The sequence below is a fragment of the Dipodomys merriami genome, unplaced genomic scaffold (assembly GCF_024711535.1).
Source record: "Dipodomys merriami isolate MVZ:Mamm:240054 unplaced genomic scaffold, mDipMer1.0.p SCAF_8, whole genome shotgun sequence".
Lineage (NCBI taxonomy): Eukaryota > Metazoa > Chordata > Mammalia > Rodentia > Heteromyidae > Dipodomys > Dipodomys merriami.
In genome coordinates, this window is record NW_027206401.1 from 33,481,834 (window position 1) to 33,505,048 (window position 23,215).

The window sequence follows — 23,215 nt, forward strand, 5'->3', positions numbered from 1 at the left end:
TTTAACAAACATAACAGGGTAGCATTTCAGCAGCAAATCTTAAAATATAACTGATTAAATAATGAGATCATTTCAATCTTAAATATGTTGAATTTTACAATTCTCACTCTGTTTTCTCTAATTCTTTTTAAACATCAAGCTACTTAACTCACTGCAGTTGCCTTATTGTCTATGCAATTGACATAGGTCATTTTTAATGCCAAATGGAGACCATCAGTAGACCAAACTAGAAAATCTTGTGGTAAGTTTCCTACTAAACTTTACCAGATGTGCCTGCCTCAAACTGCAGGCAACAGGACCAAAGCATAAATTTAGGTACAAATTACTTACTGAGAATATCTGTAGACAGAAACTTCCTCTAGTAAAGGTAAGACTCTGTGACAGTTAGCATAGACTATCCTGTAGTTTAGTAGTTGATAAAGAAGCCAAATATTATAAGTACATTAATTATGGTTTGTTTAGGAAAGTTTCCAGGACAGTGTAGTTGATCCGATCACATTAGCTTTGTCAGAGTTTAAAAAGATAAAAACCTGACTCATTATCTCTATTCACACTTTACACTTTTTGAGTTGTATTGTTCAGGATATACTGATGACAGTTCACTAAGATCTTTGGGTGCAAACTACATATCCTTAAATGCAACTAGCATTTATGCTTGAACATACGTTTACACATTCACTAACACAAACTAGTTTGTATATTATGTCTACCATGTTCTAGAAGAACTCATGAAACTAACCCTTCCATATGATGGGATTCCTCTGTGATATACATTTATTATGACACATGTATGCTAACAGTATAGCAAGGACATACACCACAGTAGATTAAATCCCAATATTCACTTTAGAAACCAAAAACAGGAAGTGGAACTGTGGCTCAAGTGGTAGAGTGCTAGCCTTGAGCTGAAGAGCTCAAGGACAGTGCCCAGGCCCAGAGTTCAAGCCCCATAACTGACAAAATTTTTTTATAGAAACCAAAAATTGTCAAAATGTAAATTACATTGCCATTGGATGTTTTAAAATCCTCTCTACTGTGTTGTGTCAACACAACAAAACAATGTTTTTTTAATCAAAAATCAGAAAAGTAGGAAAGATTAAGAGACAGTGTAAAGGTCATAAAGAGACAAATATTTCTACTTCAAGATACTGTCACTGGAGTATACCAGAAGCAAGCTATGCCAAGTCATGTACTTTCCACACACAAAATTATATTGTATCAAATTTAAATTTGTTACAACTGCCATGTACATTATACCAGTGATAACGAAAATGTAACTCAATATCTGATCTAGTGAAACAGCAACCAACATTAGCTCCCAGCCACATGAAGACAATCTCCAATGCCATTACTGATGTCAGCTAAACTTCAGCCAGTATGTCTTCTCCAACCACCTTTTACATAAATATGTGACTATCTCAATTAGGAAATCTTGAAGGAAGTATCTGAGATGAAGCAAATTTGTTGCTCATTCTCAGTGCTTTGCCTTTGCTGTACTTAAAATAGATACTTGTACCAATGTCCTTTCTGTTACCACAAGGGGAAAAAAAAATCACATACACTCCAGTGTTTTTTCTTTCAGCTCACAGAGAAGCAACTGGATCCAACCAGTGTTGAAACCTGAGTAGGTCACTGTACACCATGATAAAATTCCCTAATCCCTGAGCCAAATCTCCCTAAGGGAGGCCTCCTCCTGATCCTTCACTTCCCAGGCTGACTTTTCCATTCCCTCTCTCCTCTTTTCCCCTTTCATTTCCCCTACCTTCAAGCCTTGATATGTGATCCGACGTGGGGGCTCAGATTTCCGTTTTTACAGCTTAGGCCTCGCTAGCTGTATACATTCCTTTCTTTCTGCTGGGCAGTGATTACTTACCAGGGCTTAGTTTACACTGGTCCAGATGAAAGCCGTTCAGATGAAGGCAAACACAGCCAGGCAGTTCCAGCGGCACCGATAGGAAGCTGCACAAGGCTACATTGTACTCAGGGTGACATTTTGTTGCACACATTTTTATACAGGGTAACCAACTTGTTATGTTACCCTACACTTCATGTTCAGGGACATGGAAGGGTAATAATAGCATGAAGTGAAGGGAGGAGTTTTGTGTCTGTAATTATTAATATCAAAAGCAGAAAAATATTAATGAGCTTAAAATAACCCTTTGGACTTTGAGGAAACACTTTAAATAAGGATTCTTGGTGCTATTATATTAGAGGACTGCCTACAAAACAGTTGCACTAGACACATTGGCATCATGTGCAGGAACATGACTGAAAATTCTGGCCAGGGGTCTCTCACATTGTTCTAACCCAGAGAGAAATACCGAACCTATAGGCAATTGAATTATTTCCTGTATAAAACTTCTTGTTTAATGCTACACTGCATCGAAATGATGAGGATTAAAACTTCAAATAGTAAGTGGTGATTTGGAAGAAAAATATAACATTTTTTTTCAAGAGGAAATTCTGCACACCAAGGTTAATTCCATACTTAGTCCCGCAGCATTGGCTAAAAATTGTGTAATTTTTCCCCTTCATACAATGTTGTTTTTGTTTCTTCCTCACCAGTTCAGACAAACATCTGTTATACTGTAGAAGGACAACTATCTCCCAAACCGCGGAGTACTGCCTGCAGCCAAAGTCAACAACACGAGCCCCAAGCATGGAGCACAGTCAGCCATTATATCCAGCCGGGATAACATTTCACATGTTTTGATTAAAATTAGCTAATTTGTAATTCTAGAACCTATGAAACTTAAAAGCTGCCATCCATATAGATCACATTAGGCGGTGTTTTAAAGGGCCAGTGCATGCTGTGATTTCCTAGTGGCCTTCACCTCTCTCCTCTTCTCCTATACCCTCAATTTAAAATGACATGGAAAAGTAATCTGTAAATGCCGGACTGGAGGGAAGGAAGGGCAAGTGAGGGAAACTGGTTATTGTAGACTGAATTCCACCCTCGTGGAAAGAAAACAACTTTTTACTAGTCTTTTGGTTGGTTTTGGGTTTTTTTTTTTTTAAATCAATGGTGGTTTCCATTACAGTGACTGGCATTAATTTCCAAGCAAATCTTCCTTATTTCTCTTTTGGCTCCATCCTGCACCTTATGCTTGAAGAAGTTTCTCACCCCGAAATACAAACTCGAATTCCAAAAATTAGCATGCTACTGACATTTCTAGGCGGAAGGTAAGGCTAAGCATATGCACCCAGGTACACAAAAACGGGTGTACACCCATCTGTCCCCTTTTAAGTGTGAGCTTCATACGAGGCACCGTCACAGAATATGCTTGTCCTAACCAAGACGACGTTAAAACGCAGTTTAAAAAAAAAAAATGACCTAGTAGCATGGCGTTTTAAAATCCAGTTTGTCTTTCCAGTAGAAACTTCACCAAACCTGACACGATCACCTAGCAGCCCGCGGGTTGTATTCAGAAGATGAGGAACACCGAGAAGACAGAAAACCCGCTACTTTTTTCAACTCGACAAAAGAAAAATGGACAAAATAAAAATCAAGAGAAACCTGTGAAATCAACAGAGAATAAAATCATCGCCCAGGCTAACCCTCGCAACTTCGCAGAATCTAATAAAGGAGTGGGGGCGACAAGGGGAGGTAAGCGGGGTGCTCTTGGGCAATCGCTTCCAAACACGCACAGCTGGCGCGCGAGGCCGCTGCGCTCGCCACCTCTGGGGCACCGCTGGCCTGGCCGGGAGCCCGGCCTCGGCCGGCTGAGCGGACTCCGGGCCGGCCTTCCTGAACAATGGGCAAGCGCTGGCGAAGGCCGCCCCTCCGACGAAAATCGAGCGTTCAGCGGGACCGTGGGCGGGTGTGGGAGGGGGGTGCTGACCCAGGAAGCGGGGCGGGCAGAGACACGCGCTCGGGTGGAGACAGCAGAGCACCCAGGCGGGCGCGGGCGGGGCGATCCGGGCGGGCAGGACCGTCCCAGACCCGCGCCGCCCAGGCCGCCACAGAGCGGGCACTGACAACCGCTACACGGTCACCCTTGGCGACTTGGGACGAAGCGACATCACCAAGCAGGCAGATGTACTAGGGAGAGGGGGTGGCATCGAGCTCTCCCCGAGGTGCCTCGGCCGGGCGGCTCTCAACTTTGGAAGGGTCCGAAGGATGGTTTTACCCTGGGAAAGCCTGTCCGTCATGCCCAGCCACCACTGGAGCCCCTGGGGCCCCGTCCCTGAAACAAATCTGTGCCGACCCGGGGTTTGTACCGTTAAGTAGTATGTGGTCTCTCCCTACCCCCCCCCGCCCCCGCCCTCATCAAATCTGAGCTTGGCACATTTCGGGGAAGCAACCCGCGAGTTGGCTTCTGCTCTGCACCTGGAGGAGGAGCCGAGGCGTTCCGGGCATCCCAGAGAAACTGACAAGCGCGCCCCTGGATCCCCCCAAATCCGCACAACAGCCCAGAAGGAGCGGACGGAAGAAAGAGCTCGGTCTTCCCAACCCCCGAGGTCCAAAAATACCTTCATTTCCTCATTGATCTCCCTTTTCACTGGGTGAGCCGGTTTCCTGCTCCTTTTATTTTCCGGAGGTCTCCCTTCTTTCTCCATTTCTGCCATGTTTTTGTGTCTGGTTTCTGTGGAGATGAAATGGCTGCTGCCGCCGCCGGCGGTGGCGGTGGTGGTGGTGGTGGTGGTGGTAGTGGTGGCGGTGGTGGAGGTGGTGCTGATGGTGGCAAAGCTGGCGGAGGTAGCGGTGCTGGCGGGGCCGGGCCGGGCCGGGAGGGAGGGGGAGAGGCGGGCGCTGGAGACGCGGGGTCTCTTCTAGCGGCGGAGACCGTCAGTGGCTGTCAGAGGGAAAGGTAGCTCGGGGAGTCTCGGGGATGCCGCCGCCGCCGCTCCGGCTCCTGCTGCCGCCGCCGCCGCCGCCGCCAACACCGCCGCTGCCGCCGCTGCCCGCGCCGCCGCCGCCGCCGCTGCTGCCGCTCCCGCCGCCGCCGCCGCCGCTGCTGCCGCCGGGCTGCATCCTCGGGGCCCCACGGAGTCGTCAGCCATCTTCCGTCGCTCTGTCCGTCTGCATGGACGAGGGGAACGCGGGCTCAACGAGGAGAGAGCTGCTCTGGGCGTGCGTGCGTGGATGTGTGTGTGCGCCCGGCAGAGCGCGCCAGCCCCGGCGCCCAGCGCCTCCCGCGAGCCGAGCCGGGGGCGGGCCGGGGGCCGGCGCGGGGAGGGGGGAGGGGGAGGAGCAGGACGGGAACGGGGGAGGTGGGGGGGCTAGCACAGCCCCCCGCTCCCGAGAGGGCGTGGCTTCCACCGTCACTGGGTACGCGGATGCTGCGCGGCTCCGGGGGCTGCTCTCGGCCGCCTGCTCATCCGCGGCGGGCAACGGCGGTTCGCGGCGCCCCTCGCGGCCACCACCTCTCCGCGACGTCTCCCGTGCGTCGCTGTCGCCGCCGGCTCCGACCCCGGCCCTTTCTCCTGAACTCCGGGATGTGGGCTTCGGGTGGTAGGGGGGGAGCGGTTGGAGTTGGCTTTAGAGCCAGTCCTAGTCGCGGCTAAAGGAAAAATGAATGGGAGGTGAAGGGAGTAGGTCGAGCCATGAAAGGGCGCGGGGACGCGAGGGCGCCACGCGAGAGGGCCGCTGCAGGGACGGCCGGCTGCGCTCGCCGCCTCCGACTGCAGCGCCAGAGGCTCGGGAGAAGGAAACCACAGGTTTGACCCAACCCTCAGCTGTCAGGATATGTCCCCATCCTGGGGCCACAGCCGAGCGCCCCGAGGCTGGAACCCCCTTAGGAGAGGTCCGCGACCTGTCTGGGTGGCCTTTAAAGAGGCGCGCCCTTCCACTGCTCAGCCGGAAAGCGCTTGCCTTGGAAAGAATGACTTAGAAGTAGGACATCTCGGCCTTCAGCCTGCGTCTGCTCCCCCCCACCCTTCTGTTTCTCTCTTTCCCTCTCTCCTCCCCCCTCCTCCCCTTAGCTTCCGCACACACGGATGTCCCGCTACAAGTAACATCTTTACCGCGTGACCCCGCGCGCCCCCTTATGAAGGTGCCCTAGCCTTAACCCGAACGAGGGGACGTAGTGGGTGGGTGCTGCTGGGAGCGCAGGGTCCCGCGGAGATCCCTTCCCCAGGAGTCGGGGGCCCTCGCCACGCCCGGCGGGACCTTCTCCCCACCCGATTCCACTCTCCCCACGACCCGCGTTCCGGAGCAGTGCGAGTCCCCTCGATCCACGCCCGGGGCCAAGGTCCGGTTGCATCCGTCCCTCGGTCTGGATTGAAACATTGGCACGAACCTGGTCTTGAAGCTTGGGCGAGAGCCGCGGCACCGAGCGCTCCCGCACGCTGCAGGGCACCATTGAAGCTCCTAGCCCAGCTTTCCCGCGCCGCGGCACTTTGTAATTACCTGACACAATGTGATATGGGGGTGTCCATTGTTCCACTGCCAGTTACTGTGGAGTGTTCATTATGACAGCGGTGGAACTTAAAATTACACATTTTTTTTCAAAGAATGAATTCAGTGTGTGTATGGGGGAGGGATGAGTAAGCTTTCCCCTAAAACCTCAGTTCGGCCTGTCAGATGAGGCTCAGGGGGGGACCACATTGCCCAATTTGCGTTTTAGCGTTGTTCGTTTCTTAAATGTCAATTAGGGGTATTTGAGAGCGTGGTCGAGAGGGCTTAGCACCTCCACGTTGCCTGGTTTGCATCTTAGCATCATTCTGTTTGCATATATGCCCAACTCCTTTGGGAGTGTCCTCAGAAAGGCTGAGCACCTCCTCTTGCCTCTTTTCTTCCTTTCCCGGTACCAGGGGAGCGAGAAGAAGCCGCACCCCGCTCTGCGTGGCGGTGTACATCCCAGGCAATCCAGGAGGCCTAAGCGGAGCCCGCTCGCGCCAGCACCGAGTCGGTGAGAAACTCTTGCGTCCAGGAAAGTTAAAAATCCCTGGGGCTGTAAGCAAGCAGAGATGTAGAAGAATCAAGAGAATAGGATGAAGACTTTGGAGTACTTTAAAGAACAGCGATTTCCCGGTAGCATCTGGAGTGGAGGTATACGGGATAGAGCTCCGTAAATCCTCCGAGCGAGCCGTGTCACAGCCCGCGGTGACTTGGGAACACCCACGATGAGCCACGTGGGCTGCATGGCTGTGAAGCCAAGCCCAAACCTGTTTGCATCACTACACCTCCTCTCTTGATCCCCTTGGGGGGACAGCGGCCATTGGGCGGGGGATGAGGAGTGTGTCCCTTAAGGTAACTGCTGGGAGGGAGAGAGAAAGGAACCTTGGGCTTTTAAAGCTAAATTCATCCTAAAACATTTGACAAATAATATGTGAGTTGGAGTAGGTTTTTCCCCTTAGACTTGGGGAAATAGAAAACTTTTTGGATTTATGAATATTTTAAACTGTAGAAAGATACGTTGTTAACTGAACCAAAACGAAAGGGCTTTTGTGGTGTATTGTGGGAGTGGGGGGAAGTTTTGCTTTTGTTTTTTCTTTTAGAAACATGGAAGTCCCTCTGTTTCTTTTGGTGCCACCACTATTACAATTGGTTCACTGTTGTTCAGCTGATATCAAATAACAAGTTATATACCCAAATCTTAGGATACAGTTTCACAAGAATAAAGTAAACAGAGAATATGAACTATAGCCCAGAGTTATATGCTGAAGCAGCTACACTTCCTTTGGAGAAGCTGACTAAAGAAAACAGTGCGGGCATTTAGGAATTTAATTTTTAAAATGTATTAATCAGCCACCTGTTCCTTTGCAAATACATCTTCTCCAGAAAATTGAGGTAAAAAGGTTGTATTTGGACACAGAATGCTTATCCTTAGTGACAAGGAAACTAAGCATATATGAGGCAAACTTTAGTTGTAGAATGGACTTCAGAAGTAGGATTGTTGCAGTGTCAATGGCTAAATTCTTTCAAATGAACTACAGATGAAGACAGTTTTATTAAAAGTTGGTACTTTATGAATTTGAAATTTCAAGCAAAATAGTGTTCATAGTCTGTAAGAATATTGTGCCACATAGGCAGGAACCATACATAAATACGTTGCGGAAGAGCCACACTCTGCTACAGTGACTTACCCTTATGACCCGGCTCATTCTTCCTCTCTCCCACTCATCTTTTCTCTACCACTCTTCCCTTCCCTCTCCTCTCCATCCTCATCCATCTAGCTCTCTCTCTCACACACACACAATATACACCCTAAGTTCTGAATGTACAAAATTTGCCCTTAATTTTCCTTTCATTACCCCTGCCAGTCACCAAGATGCAGCACAAGGATTGTTCATATATATGAATATATATGAATATATATTCTTCAAGACTGCTCTTGATGATCATTTTAGCCTTTTGATTCACCTAGAAAACTTATCAGAAAATAGATGGGAAGTCTCTGGGGTGATCTCTTTTGACCAGATCCCCTTTGGATCTGTCTCTCTGTTATCTCCAAGAATTAATTAGTGCACTCTAAAAATATTTTCCTGCCAGTTGCCAGTGGCTCATGCCTGTAATCCTAGCTACTCAGGAGACTGAGATCTGAGGATCATGGTTCAAATCCAGCCTGGGCAGGAAAAAGTCTATTTAGACTCTTATTTCTAATCAACTACTCAGAAAAAAAAAAGCCTAAAATGGCACTGTGACTCAAGAGGTAGAGTGCTAGCCTTGAGTCAAAGAAGCTCATGGACAATGCCAAGCCCAGCGTTCAAGCCCCAGGACCAGCAAAACAAATGAATGAATGAATGAATAAATAAATAAATAAATAAATAGAATATTTTCTTGTATATCATCTGAAATTAGTGTTCATCTTGAACAAGTTCTGAGATCTAGCCAAAGTTCAGAATTAAAGCACACATAAAATGGAGGAACAAATGCAGTAATAGTAATTCACTAGGCATTGTGTTGAAAGTGAACTATACAACTTGTGGGTGGGGACAGGAAGGGAAAATGGGGAGAAAGCAAGGGAAGGGGTGACATTGTCCCAAAAGAAATGCACTAATTATCTGACTTACGTAACCCCTCTGTATATCACCTTTATAATAACAAGAAAAAGTTAAAATTTTTAAAAATATATTTCTATGCTGAACACATAGGAATTATCTCACTTAGTATTCACAAAATCCTTTGAGGTCATGTTAATTATCCCCATTTCAAAGATAAAGAAGCTAAAGATTACACAAGTTACTAAAACACATGCCAGTAAGTACTAAGACTTGAATTCATAACTTCCTGCCCAACTCCAGCTTTGGAGCTCTTAACAGTATGCTAATCTGATTTAGTGAATTTCTTTAACAATCTGTATGTTATTTAATCTGAGGCCCACATTTCACATTTTAACATATCTGAAATTAAGATGCATCTTACATTGAATTCTTATCATATCAAATACATCTCTCCTCCCAATGGTATATAAATTCACAGCATATTTCCCCATCAGTGGTGTATTAGGTTTTATTGGGTTGTGCTGAAATAACAAGTCTTAGGAAAAGCTCAGAGACTTAAAACAACAAAGGTCCCTAATTCCTGCTCAAACACAGTCAGCTAAGGATCTCTGTGACTCTCTAGAGTGGCCTAGCTTCCATTTTATGGCTCGGTAGTGCACTTCTATACTATACCAGCATAATTCCATAATCATTACCCCAGGAGATGACAAAGCCCAGGAAAACCTCATTGGCAATCACATGTTCCAACTTGGTGGGTCACATTTGCCATCTCTATCTTTAATCTGTTGTCTAGAATTAGTTACAAAGACCTCATCAACTCCATGGGAAGCTGGGAAATTTATCTTTCCAAGTCCCACAAAGGAGAGGAGAACTAGCGAAGAATTTAAAGTTCCCACCAAAGCCATTTTCAGTCCCTTGAAATAGGTCACTAGAAGCCATCAATATATCAGACATCTGTGCAGTAATTGGCTTGTAACTCCTTATATTCCACTTTTTTTTTTTTTTTGGTCAGTCATGGGGCTTGAACTCTGGGCCTGGGAGTCTCATGGATTTTCCTGCCTGGGCTGGCTTTGAGCTATGAACCTCAGATCTTAGCCTCATAAGTAAGTAGGATTACAGGTGTGAGCCACTGGCACCTGGTCTATATTCCACTTCTAAAACATGCTTTCAAAATCTATGCTTGTATCTAATTGCAAAAAAAACAAAATTCTAGAATGAACTTCAAAAGGACAGAAACAGCATAACTAATGCAGGGGCTTTAATTGGGGAGCAATAGTTGGGCTTCTAAGGGTTTGAAACCTCCTGAAATTATGTACAAAACTTTCATTGCATATTTTTTTCTGGAGAATGAGTACATAACTTTATGTGATTTTTCAGCTGGGACTTATGATTTATTCATTTATAAATATATGTTGAGGGCCCAGGCACTTTCTGGATGCTTGGAATCCAGCAGCAAACATGGCAGGCAAGTTCCCACATCTCACCAAGTATGTAGCCCAGACAGTGAACAAATGAAGAAATAACAGAGAGGAGAATTTGAAATCCAGATAGGTGACATAAAAGAAAAATGTAGTCGGGCACCAGTGGCTTATGCTTATTTGTAATCCTTGCTATTCAGGAGGCTAAGATCTGAAGATTGCAGTTCAAAGTCATTCTGGGCAGGCAAGTCTATGAGACTCTTATCTCCAACTACCAGAAAAACCAAAAGTGGTGCTGTGGCTCAAAATGATGGAGGCACTAGCCTTGAACAAAAGAGCTCAGGGACAGTGCCCAAACTAACAAAAAAGAAAGAATGAAAGAACAATGTGATACAGATACAACATAAGGACAGAAGAAGGTGGTTGCTGTAGCAAAAATGGTCTAAAGAGATTTCTATGAAGAAAAATTTGACTGAAATAGCAACCACTTTATAGAGATGTTAGAACCCTGGAGAAAATGTTTGGGTCACAATGTTAAAGTTGCTGAAGAATGGGTATGCTCAGCATATCTGAGAACTTGAAAGATATCTATAGTGCAGAGCATGGAGAAAGTGGTAGGAATAGTGGCAGGAACGTAAAGCCAGATGATATGGAATCTGTAAAGGACCAGGTTTCATTTTAAGATCATTGTTGACAAGTACAGAGTGGAAAGACACCTGCTTTGCATGGAAAGACCCAAGTTTCCTTCTGTCTAGTATTTACATTTGTGGGTCACTTGCCAATGATTCAGGTCACACCTCTTCTTGCTGCTCCAGGGATACTTTCTCCCCCTAGGTAAAGATTATAGCCACATCTAAGCCAGGTGCTGGTGGCTCATGCCTGTAATTCTAGCTACTCAGGAGGCTGAGATCTGAGGATTGAGGTTTGAAATCAGCTCAGGCAGGAAAGTCTGTGAGACTCTTATCCTCAATTTACCACCTAAAGAGCAGAAGTGGAAGCTGTGGCTCAAAGTAGGAGAGTGCTAGCCTTGAGCAAAAACAGTTTATGGATGGTCCCCAGGCCCTGAGTTCAGGCCCAGAACCAAGCTCCCCCAAAAGACTACAACCATGCCAATAGACTGGGAAGGGGGAAATTCCCTATGTCACAGAGATGAAAGGAACTTCTAGTCAATAGTAGCATCTTATAGACTTTAGACATATAACATTTTATAGACCTTAAAGTCTATATGAGGGACTTCATTATTTTAGGGAAGCATCAAATATGTCACCTATAATTTCTTCATTTGTGAGATAAGAATTTTAATTTCTATTAATAATTTTGTGATGACCACATAGTCTGTTGTAGTGATTTGCAAATCAAGCAGCACAGGTTTCTATAAACAAGTATGCATTATCTGCTCTTCTGAAGATCATCAGTACTTTGCGCTAGCTTTAGATTGATATGTGCAGACTAATACAGATACATGTCAATTAAAGAAAATCTGACATATGAGGAATAACCATCTTCAAATGCATGTACAATACAGTCAGATAACTTTCATTTACAAAGATAAACATTCATATATACTTGCAAGAATATTCCACCCCTACTTATTGAAGCAAACCTACCAGCACCTATAAATTCAAGGAAAAATGGAAAGTTAGGATTTTTAATTCTTATCCATCAAAGCAGAAAACAAATTAGAGTATTTACTCCAAATATCTCAATGCCCAAGTGGTAAGCCTGGGAAAATAAATGTGAAGACTACTCAGTGAGAACAAAGGTTATTTATTTAGAGCAAGAGAGTCAGCCACTGCCACTTGTACTTGGCAGAAATTCAAAGGCAGGTATGGGAGTAGGAAAGCTTCATGGTAGAAAAAATATTTCAAGTGTATTCTGTTTGGCATAGAGAAACTAGAGAAGGCTAATCAAATGGTAAGCTGATTAGAAGTAGGCCATCCTACATGATTGGTTTGGCATATATGTAGTTTTTTCTGGTTGGTAATGAATTAGAAGAATGAATAATAAAAAACTGTAAAGCTAACCAAGTCCAGAAGAGCTTGGTGCCTTGCACCTGTAATCCCAGCTACTTGAGAGACAATAAAAAGAGTATCACACTTGGAGGTTAGCTTAAAAAATAACCTAAAGCAAAAAGGGCTGGAAGCATGCCCCAAATGACAGAATACCTGCCTAGCAAGTGTTAGGTTTTGAGTTTAAACCCCAGTACCAAAAGAAAAGAAAAGAAAAGAAAGAAAGGGGGAGGGAGGGAAGAAGGGAGAGAAGAAGGAAAGAAGGAAGGAAGGAAGGAAGGAAGGAAGGAAGGAAGGAAGGAAGGAAGGAAGGAAGGAAGGAAGGAAGGAAGGAAGGAAGAAAGGAAGGAAGGAGAGACAAAGATAAAGATCGAGTCTGAACTCTTCTGATGTTCTTGTGGCAGCCAGAGATAGTGGTTTGACTTTTCTGGCTTTTTGATGCAGCTCACAGGTGTAAGTTCTATTGTCATATGTGGTCTGGCCATTATCCATTTGTACAATCAGTCTGTCAAGCCATGACTAGAAAATAATTTAGGTCAGCCAACTGAGAAGAAATTAGATCAAAGACTAGGTGTAGGGCAGCTCCCCTTTGTGGTAATATAATATTTTGATATACTAAACAGTATTTTGTTTTGTTTATACCTACTAATTCCTTCCTAATCCATGCATTCTTTCCTTCAAATTAGACTTTGGCATCCATTGCTTAAGGATAAGGATATTATCAAAGAAACTCACAGATAAACGTGAGTTGTCCATGACTTTTAAGTTTTAAACTGACTTGTATTGTTGTAGGTAAAGAAAACAGAAGCCACATTTTTAAAGATTAAATAGGAGTCTTTATTAAAAGGCCAGTGACTGCATGGTGGACTCCTATCTCAAAGACCAGCAGCCAGCAAATACATTTAACACTGTTAGGAAACTAATCCATGAAGGCCAGAGAAGAAAGAAAGAATGAAACGATGCCAACAAACCAATTCAGCTCCAATGGAGAGCTGAAGTGGGATGCCAAGGTGACTAGAGAAGAGCCAGGAGGCAGGAGACAGTTCATGAACACAGAGACATATAGGATAGTATAATGGTGCCTGAGCTGGTTCTAGCCTAAATAGGGTCAGGTCAGGGGGGGCAGTGTCACAGGAAACCAGAGTCCTAGGCACTGGACTGACAGGTTTAGTAACCTATCATCCAAGTGCTTAGCCCTGCCTCCAGAGATTCAGGCAGCCCATCACCTGGAGGAGGAGGCTTCACCTTCCCCATCAGGGAGACAAGATACCAGACCCTACCATCCACCATGTGGCCACATTGGTCAGGTCTGATCTCCCCACTTCAGTATAATCCAAGGTAGAGACAATAGTTTAAGAGAAACCTTTTTTTCACTGAGGTTTGATAATCCTAGATTCCTGCTAGATGAAAAATTCAGATTGTGAAGTCTAGATTGTGAAGTCTAGTAGATGTTGAAAAGGAAATGATAAAAGAAATGTCCCATCGCACACTGGTGGCTCACGCCTGTAATCCTAGCTACTCAGGAGGCTGAGATCTGAGGATCATGGTTCAAAGCCAGCCCAGGCAGGACAGTCCACATGACACTCTTATCTCCAATAAACCACTAGAAAACCGGAAGTGGCACTGCGGCTCAAGCAGCAGAGCCTATCTTTGAAGAGCTGAGGGACAGCATACAAGCTAGGAGTTCAAGCCCCATGACCCACAAGAAAAAAAGAAAAAAAGAAAGAAGGAAGGAAGGAAGGAAGGAAGGAAGGAAGGAAGGAAGGAAGGAAGGAAGGAATTCCCCAATCCAGAAAGAGATCAAAATTCTACAAGGTTGAGAAAAAGAAGCAGCAGATGAGGAAAGGAATTTAGACACAGGAAAGAGCCTCACTCTATTTTTGTTTTCTTAAGAGTGCTGGGAATAAAACTCAACTCCTTGCCCATGCTAGGCAAGCACTGTACCCCTGGGCTATGTTCTGAGCCTTTGGAGCTTCACTATAGATTGCCACACATGGGGTAGGTAGGTGTCAGGGTTAAGTTAGAGTGCTTACCTCATGTGTGCAAGGCTGTCAGTTAAACTTAAGCACTGCAAAATAAAATTCTGGTGAATAGAAACCTTAACTTAATATCTGAGTTATCTTGAAATACCATTGCCTGCTTTTATGATAGCCACTAATGAAGTTGTCTTTGTAGACTTCCAGTAGTATTATTTCCTTCATATATACAATCAGATGCTATTGAAATTATAAAATCTCTCACAATCCTGTGCTGAGCTAAAGTATTGATTATTGAGTACTGAGTTTCTTCCAGGAGCCAAATGTTTTGCACACATTATGTCAATCATTTCTCACAACTACCCTTGAGAGAATTAATGTTCCCCATTTCCCACCTTAGGCAAAGTGCTGAACACTGGGTCCACTAGGAAGAAGTAGATCAAGCAGAAAAGCCCTGGGTTTGCCAATACCTGCACAAGTAGATGTCCTGTACTACACCATTGCTCATCTCTTCTCAGCCCTTTAACATGGCAGAAGTGGTAAATAATTTCTTCCTTATTATAATTTATACATGGCTGTTATAGAAATCAAAGCAGCCATTATAAAATATTCAACCTTTCAAAATAAGATACTGCATTTTAATATTCTACAACCAAATATGGTATTCTGTAAATGGGTACAGAGGATTGATATCTATGTTTTGACCTACCTCCTTTGAGAAATGTTACATGTAGTAAAAACCATTTTTCTGTCACAGAAAATTTGTCTCCAATGTGCTGTTGGGCCATAAGTTGTCTCTTTATTACATCCCAGAGGGAGGAAGTTGAGTGGAAAAGATTCTGCAATTTAACTATAAGAAGACATTATATATTTCAGTGGAAGAAAGATCCATCAAAAGCAATGTAGATAGATTAAAGATACAATAATAAGTTGTGAGATACAGGCTGTATATTTATGTTTTTAAAATTACATTAAAGCTATTATGTGTGTATACCAGATGCAAAAAGATTCTTCCTACAAGTTTTGTCCTTTCACGTGATGCTGATCTCCTGTCTGTGTCCTAGAGGTGAAGGAGAACAGATGGACAATCAGAGAAAGGAAATTCAGCTTCAATGGCCTGGAGGATGTGCCCTGAATAAAAATCTTAGGGTGAACAGTAGAGAAAAGTGCTGGAGTCTTAAACTGGAAGACAACACAAAACAAAAACAAAACCCAGCCTGGAGAATACAACACAACACAGAATATGCATTGGGTGTTCTTTTCATGTGGTGAGCCATAGAGTACAGGATCAATTATGTAGAGTTTCAGTAATAATAATTTACTATTTATCAAATGCTTTTTTAAACACCAGGACTGAGCTGAGTACTTTGTAGGGATTGCCTTATTCACTCTGCACAACGACTATAACACAGTTATTGCTATAGTTCCAATTTACAGATGAAAAATGAGGAGTTAAAGAGATGATGGAATGAATAAACATGAAATTATTTAAAAAAGAGATGATGGATTTGCAAGAGGATACACACCTACTAAATGGCCAAGAACCCTCCTCCAAAGTCTAGTATTCTCTCTCTCTGCTCCCTTGTAGTACTAACGGTACTGGTCAGGAATTTTGCAATAATAATGTTGTCAAGTAACTAAATAAATAAATAAAGCTGGGACTACCCCACCACTGAGCATATATTAAAGGAACTAAAACCACTATGTGAGATATCTGTATTCATATTTGTTGTACCACTATTTGTAATATCCAGATAAGAACTCGATCTAGGTGGTGAAGAATAAAGAAAATGTAGTACATATACAACAAAATAGCCTTCAGTCATAAAAAGTGAAGTTCTGGCCAAGTTTACAGGCTCATGCCTGTAATTCTGGCTACTCAGGAGTCTGAGATCTGAGGATTGCAGTTCAAAGCCAGCCCAGGCAGGAAAGCCCATGCGACTCTTATCTCCAACTAATCACCAGAAAACTGAGAGTGGTGCTGTGACTGAAGTGGTAGAGCACTCACCTTGAGCTGAAGAGCTCAGAGATAGCACCCAGGCCTGAGTTCAAGCCCCACGACCAACCTCCCCCCGCAAAAAAAAAAAAAAAAGGAAATTCTGACATTTACAGCAACATGGATTGGCCCAAAGGACATAATGTTGATTGGAATAAGTCTGATATGCAAAGACAAATACTGTGTGCTCTTACTCACAGTTGGGATCTAAAAAGTTCATCTCAAATAGAGGATAGAATAGTGTTTACTAGAGCTGGGGGTGGGGAGGAAGATATACAAACACAGGTACAAGAATAACTTCTCATGTTTGACATATAGCACAGTGTGATAACAGTGTTTGACAATTAATTGAGAAGCCCAGTATAGCTAATAGAGAGGATACAAGAAATGATAAATATCTGAAGTGATGGATATGCTAATTCTGATCTGATTATTACCTTCTGTGTGCATGTACTGAAATATCACACTGAAGCTCCTAAATATGGTCAGTAACGGTGTGCCAATTACAAATAAATGTAGTTTTTTAATGGGAAGATAAGGCTTAGGGAGTCTGTAGACTCCAGGTGATTGGGAGAGCAAGCTTAGGAAATAAGCAGGCACTGAGAGGCTCATGAAGACTGTATTCAAGGGGTTGCCATTTCTGCTACTGCAGCCCCTCACTTCCTAGGAACCACCACTAGACATACTATGTTGCCCAACAAGCCACCCCAGAGGCCATTCCTTCATTTCAGAGACACAGCCTGGGTGAGAGGGTTTATTGCCAGATATCTGGAGCTTTGATCTATATGCAACAATATGAGAGAGAGTGAGATTTGAACTGTTTGGATTCCACAGAGGAATGTGAAGTCCTAAAACCCAACTAGACTCAACCAACTAAGGACCCAAGAGAATATTATAGAATCTTCCCAGACTATCCACTGTAGTCACTTTATAGCAAATCATTCCACTAGAAAAGTAAATGTAGGTCTGTGAATACATTTGAAAAGTCAGGCCAAGGCTGAATTATGCAAACATTAAATATTACAAATCAAACTCTACTGACCTAGAAATGCTTCCTAATAGACATATTTGCAATTTCTAAGTGCAAACTTTAAAAGGCAAATTTGGAAATCCATATGCTAATCATCAATTAATTAGGATGTTTAGGGAATGAAATGTTCTCGTTAACTTTTCATTTCTAACTGGTTGTGATTAAGCCTTTTAAAAAAGATCTACAAACCTTTATATTTCAGAGGCTGCCAGTGAAATTCTTAATAACATATTTGGATTGTGAAGGTTTTGCAATAATCAGAATTATTAATACTATCACATGGGGTTATAAAGTACAGAGCCTATGGACTAGGCTGACTGTATATAAATCCCAGGGCATGTGCTCTGTGCACACTTCATTAACCAAACTTCTGTTGTGTTTGCTCAGCTTCTGTTCATTTCAATGAGTATGTTATTTGGATCCCACTAAATATAAACACAGGATCAGGCACTCTGAATGTGAACATAAGTAATAAAAGTATTTCAAAAGTAAGATGGGAATTTAAAAAATATGACTGGTTCTGAGAGAGGACTAGAGGTGGTGACCAATTGAGTTGGGATTTGAAGAATGATGAGTAAGAGATTGCCAGGTGAGGAAGAGAAGAGAAGGAACATTTTAGGCAGGAGGAATAAAATGAAGAAAAATATCAAGGTGTAAAAGTACACAGGGAAGAGTGAATAATTCAGTGTGCATATGATGAACACATGAAAGGGGATTATCAGGTCATCCCATTCTGACTGTGAATGGCCTCAAATCCCATCTTAAAGAACATGAATGCACTATTTCTGGAAGTCCATGGAACCCAATGAGTCTTAAAATACAGCAGTGAGGGATGGATGCATAAAGGGCTGTTTTGATCCCACCAGGACAAAAACAAATAAATACAATAAAATAAAGATAAATAAATAAGATCTCATCACAGAACGTGAGATAAGATCAACCTGACAACAGGGAAAGTGCAGAACAGATAAGAAGCAGGAAATTACATAAAAGGGTTTGCATCTGGGAGCTGGTGGCTCATGCCGGTAATCCTAGCTATAATCCTAGCTACTTGGAGGCTGAGATCTGAGGATTACGGTTTCAAGCCAGCCTGCCAGAGAAAGTCCATGAGACTCTTATCTCAATTAACTACCTAAAAAGCAGGAAGTTGAGCTGTGGCTCTAAAGGTAGAGAACTAGCTTTGAGCACAAAAAAGCTCAGGCCCAGAGTTTCAGCCCCAGGACCAACACAAAAAGAAAGGGTTTGCAATAGTCCACAAGGTAATAAATAAATGTTTAGACTAATACAGAAGTCATTGAGATTTTTGGTTTTTTTGCCCAGACTCCTTATTGATGAAATCTATAAGAATTATTTGAATATGGAGGTTGAATAAATTAATATATTGAATATTGGAGTTCACTGCATAATAACATCTCATTTTGCAAATGCAAAACAATAATTACATTTGTATTAGCTCATGGAATATTTGTTTCCAATTTTGATTGATCACCTCCCCACCCTAGACCTATTGAAGTAGATTGTCTGGAAATGAATATAAGTAATCTATATTTTTAAAATTCCCCAGGGCTCCTGATAATAAACCAATTTGAGAAAGCACTGCCATGGAGGATGCAAAAAAACTCCAAAAAACAAAAATAAAAACACCCAGCAACAAAAACAGCCTAAATAAATTGTTGCAAGTATGAAAACAGAACAATGGAACCTCCTAGAATTGTATTAGGAAGGAGGCAAGAGGTGTGAGAGGTGGTGTATTGGTTAGAATACATTGTGTACATGCATAGAAAAGACACCGTGAAATCCCCCTTGTAAGCTAATGTATGCTAAGAAGAAAGAAAAGGAAAATGATACTCAATAACACAAGATCAATAATATGTCCTTTCTGCTCTATCTCTGAGACGTACCCTGACTCTGACCACTTCTCTCCAACTCCACTTTGCAAAGTGGAATACATTTCTCTAGCCCTAAACACATCAATTAATTGATGAAACTTAAAAACAGTCACCTATCTGGGCTCCCTGTTTCCATTTTTGCCCCTGTGCAATACATTTTCCACAAAGCAGCTAAAACAACTATTTCAGATACAAAACAGATTGTTTTGTTCTAATGGTTTAATATCATGCCATGATGGTTCTAAAGTAAGTTCATAATATTCTTATGGATATTATACAGGCCATAGTAAATTCATAATAAATCGTCAATAAGTTCATAATATTCTTCCCTTAAAAAAGTAAAACCTTCCCTTTGATGGGCTATATTAGTGACTGGCTTCTAAGAAATTACATGATGTACAAGTTAGGAGAAAGAAAGAAAACTGGGTTTCTTCCCTCCTTCTCTCTTTTGTGGATCACTTACTCAGAGGTGGTCAGCTGCCATGTCTTGAGGGCACTTAAGCCACTGGAGAGATGCATATGGAAGGAACTGAAGCATCACATACTCACACCCTTTCTCCCCATCCATCTCCTCAGCCTCAGCCAATAGCTTGACCAATGATTTAACTTCAAAGGCCCGAGAGAACCTACCCCACCACATTTCCCAATTTTATGACCCATGGAAACAATGAGGAAATAAATATTAATTTTTAAGCATCTAGATTTGAGGAAAAACTTATAAAGCAATAATAGATAACTGTATACTTACTTTAATATAATCAAAGGCCTGCTAGGCCCTACATGGTCAGGATTCTGTCTAGCTTCCTAAGTTTACCACTTACTTTGTGAAAGAGTATTTGCTAGCACCTAACAACTCTCTGTCTTGTCTATATCTCTGTCCCTGTCTCTCTTTCTTGGTTAAATTAGAAATTGAGTCAGGATACACAATGGAATTCTATGCCTCCATCAGAAAGAATGACATTTCCCCATTTGTTAGGAAATGGAAAGGTTTGGAAAAAATTATATTAAGTGAAGTAAGCCAGGCCCAAAGAAGCATAGGTCCCATGGTTTCCCTTATTTGCAATATCTAGTATAGGTATGAGTCAAGCGGAAAAGGTCAGATAATGTGATGTTAGGAAAATTAACCCTTAAATATGTATTTTAATGTTTTCGTTTCTTTCATGCATGTGTTTCTAACGCATTTATAAGATTATTTCTTTGTTGCTTTGTATGTCCCTCCCCCACAGTGTAACCCCCGCTTTCACTATATTTGATGTCAGTATAACATGTGGAGGAGATGGGGACAAACAAGTCGTTTAAGGATTCAGGTGGACCTGTTGCAACAATGAGAAGTACAAAATGTCATGTCAAAACCAGCTTTACAATGTCGGTGTGGGGGGGAGAGGGGGGTATAACTGGGTGGGGGGGAGGGGGGAGGCTGGGAAGGGAGGTGAAGGGTAAACAAAGGAGGAGGCTCCAATGCTAGGTAAGAAATGTATGCATTATCCTGCCCATGTAATTGTAGCCCCTCTGTACAGTATGTTCTCAAATAAAATAAAATAAAATTAAAAAAAAAAGAAATTGAGTCAGGAGAGTTTATCCAGTTACATTAAGTCAAGCTAATTATTATATTTCCTAACTTCCTTTTCAGCTACATACAACAAATGATACAGTTCTGGCCAGTATAATATTCATAAGATCGGGGCTGGGAAGGTGACTCAGTGGCAGAGTGCTTGCCTTGCATGCATGAGGCCCTGGGTTCATTTCCTCAGCACCACATAAGTAGAAAAAGCAGAAGTGGCACTGTGGCTCAAGTGGTAGAGCACTAGCCTTGAGCTGAAGAGCTGAGGGACAGTGTCCAGGCCCAGAGTTCAGGCCCCACACCAACAACAACAACAAAAAAATCATAAGATCAAAAATCTTGCTGCTTTATTTCCTGCTGAATTTCCAATACCAACAAAGTAGATTCACATAGCAGATATTCTGTAAGTCTCTGTTGTGTGAATAAACAAATTAATGAATTTATAACTGAGGACGCAAAGAACTTAGTTCTTACCCATAATTCAGCCTCCTTTACATACATAGATAACAGTAATGACTGAACCAAGGATTAACATATGCCAAAAAGTCTCTTTTATCTCTATTATCAAGTGTTCTACTTGAAGGAGAAAACACACACACACACACACACACACACACACACACACAAACACCCCAAGCTAATCTGTGCTTATAGTCTTTAAAATGCAACTTTTAAAAAGAAACAAAAATATTGTGTCTACAGAACAGATTCTCTTAAACCCCGATATAGTTTATTACTTTGATTCTCACATGCCAACTATTGTGAAACACACCATTGTTTTGTGTACCATGAGAAAAGGAAAAGGCTGCCATAATGGATTTTGCTATTGTTCCCAATTTCAGTCTTCTTTCCCAGCCTTTCCCAGCCTTGCAGTGGGTAGAGCCCACATCTGCACTCCATTGCCAAGCCTGGCCATGTGACTTGCTTTTACCAATTGAATGTGACAATGACCACATCCAAGCAGCTTTACATGTGTTTGCAAGGTTTAAATCAGCTTTTGCTCCTTCCCAAAACAGTCCCAGATTGTGGCTAGTCCTTCCACCTGGGTTCTAGAATAACATATGCAGCTGTGCAGAGCTAAGCTCCGCCCAGCCAAAATCAACCCCAGAATAAGCTATTGGAGCCAGGGTCAACCCACAGTCCTTGCATAAAGTGTATGAAAAATAGATGTCATTGAAAGTCACTGAGATATTGATAACTACATCAAACATGATGACAATTAAACTACTACATGTAGTTTAACTACAAGGTAAGTTGAACCTTGATTTTAGAGATGTTGAAATGTGAACAATAGCATGCCTGTAATCCTAGCTACTCAGGAGGCTGAGATCTGACGATTGCAGTTCCTGCCTGGGCAGGAAGGTCTGTGAGACTCTTATTGCCAATTAACCACCAGAAAAGTGGAAGTGGTGCTGTAGCTCAAGTGGTAGAATGCTAGCCTTGAGCCAAAGAGCTCAGGGACAGTGGGCCGGCCCAGAGTTCAAGCCCCATGACAGACAAAAAAGAAAATCAATAACAAGTTATGTTTCAGTATTAGATATATCTCATGCCCAATATTGTTACAGACAATATTGTTATCCTATGTTACAGACAAGATGATGATATTTATAATGAGATTTTTTTCTTGGTAAGTACATATCCCTTTTAACATATTGCATACAACAGTGCAGCTCAGGTATAACTGAAATGGAAACTAAAAATATAAAGGAAATAAAGTTCAAGCCTATGAGAAAGTTTTGCTGTGACTTTTCATTACATCTCATCTAACCCACTCTTCTACTAACACATAGGATTTTTGTACGTATGTGTGTCATTGCCTGGGCACTGTCCCTGAGCTATTTTTTAACCCCTCTCAGTCTAGCTCTCTACCACTTGATCCACACCTTCACTTTTGGCATTTTGGTGGTTAATTGAAGAGTCTCATAGACCTTTCTGCCTGTGCTGGCTTTGAACCATGATCTTCAGATCTCAGCCCCCTGAGTAGCTAGAATTACAGACATGAGCCACTGGTGTCCAGCTACTCATATAATTTTTTTATATCCCAAAGGACTTCTTGGACTGTTCTTTCCTCTCCTCCTCTCTCTCTTTCATACACACATACACTTTCCATACTCTGTTGACCTATTTGGGGAAACCAGAAAATCAATATAGCAAAAGTGACAGTAACTACTGGAGTAAACATCAGATAAAATGTATGAGCGCATCCTTGTCAACTAGGTTTTCATATCCTCAAGCTAAATAAGAGACTGAATAGGATGAAGGTTGGAAGGGGTGAAAGCCCAGGAACTGACACCTAAAGAGAGATGTAAACATCTACCAGATCAAATACCACCTAGTGTCAGGACAAGAGCTCTGTGGAAGCTAGTGAGGGCCTTGCTCACTGGGGATGGTCTAAACTGTGTTATTAATTTATCATAATGCATAATTTTTACTTACCAAAGTAAAAT

At 42.6% G+C, this 23,215-nt stretch overlaps 1 protein-coding gene and 1 long non-coding RNA gene across 3 annotated transcripts in view; one reads left to right on the forward strand and one right to left on the reverse strand.

Annotated features, from left to right (window-relative positions):
• Sobp (sine oculis binding protein homolog) overlaps positions 1 to 4,874 on the reverse strand; it is a 176,956-nt gene extending 172,082 nt beyond the window's left edge. The window contains exon 1 of one of the 2 annotated variants that reach the window (XM_070010953.1): positions 4,474 to 4,874. In XM_070010953.1, the coding sequence (XP_069867054.1) occupies positions 4,474 to 4,569 (96 nt within the window). In that variant the 5' untranslated portion in view covers positions 4,570 to 4,874. The remainder of the gene's footprint in view (positions 1 to 4,473) is intronic. The other variant, XM_070010952.1, reaches the window with a different exon arrangement.
• Positions 4,365 to 17,398, forward strand: LOC138819436 (uncharacterized). The gene is made up of 4 exons (XR_011369434.1): positions 4,365 to 4,506; positions 6,757 to 6,854; positions 14,693 to 14,831; positions 15,357 to 17,398. It is a non-coding gene; the product is annotated as an uncharacterized lncRNA (long non-coding RNA).
• Positions 17,399 to 23,215: the final 5,817 nt, after the last annotated feature.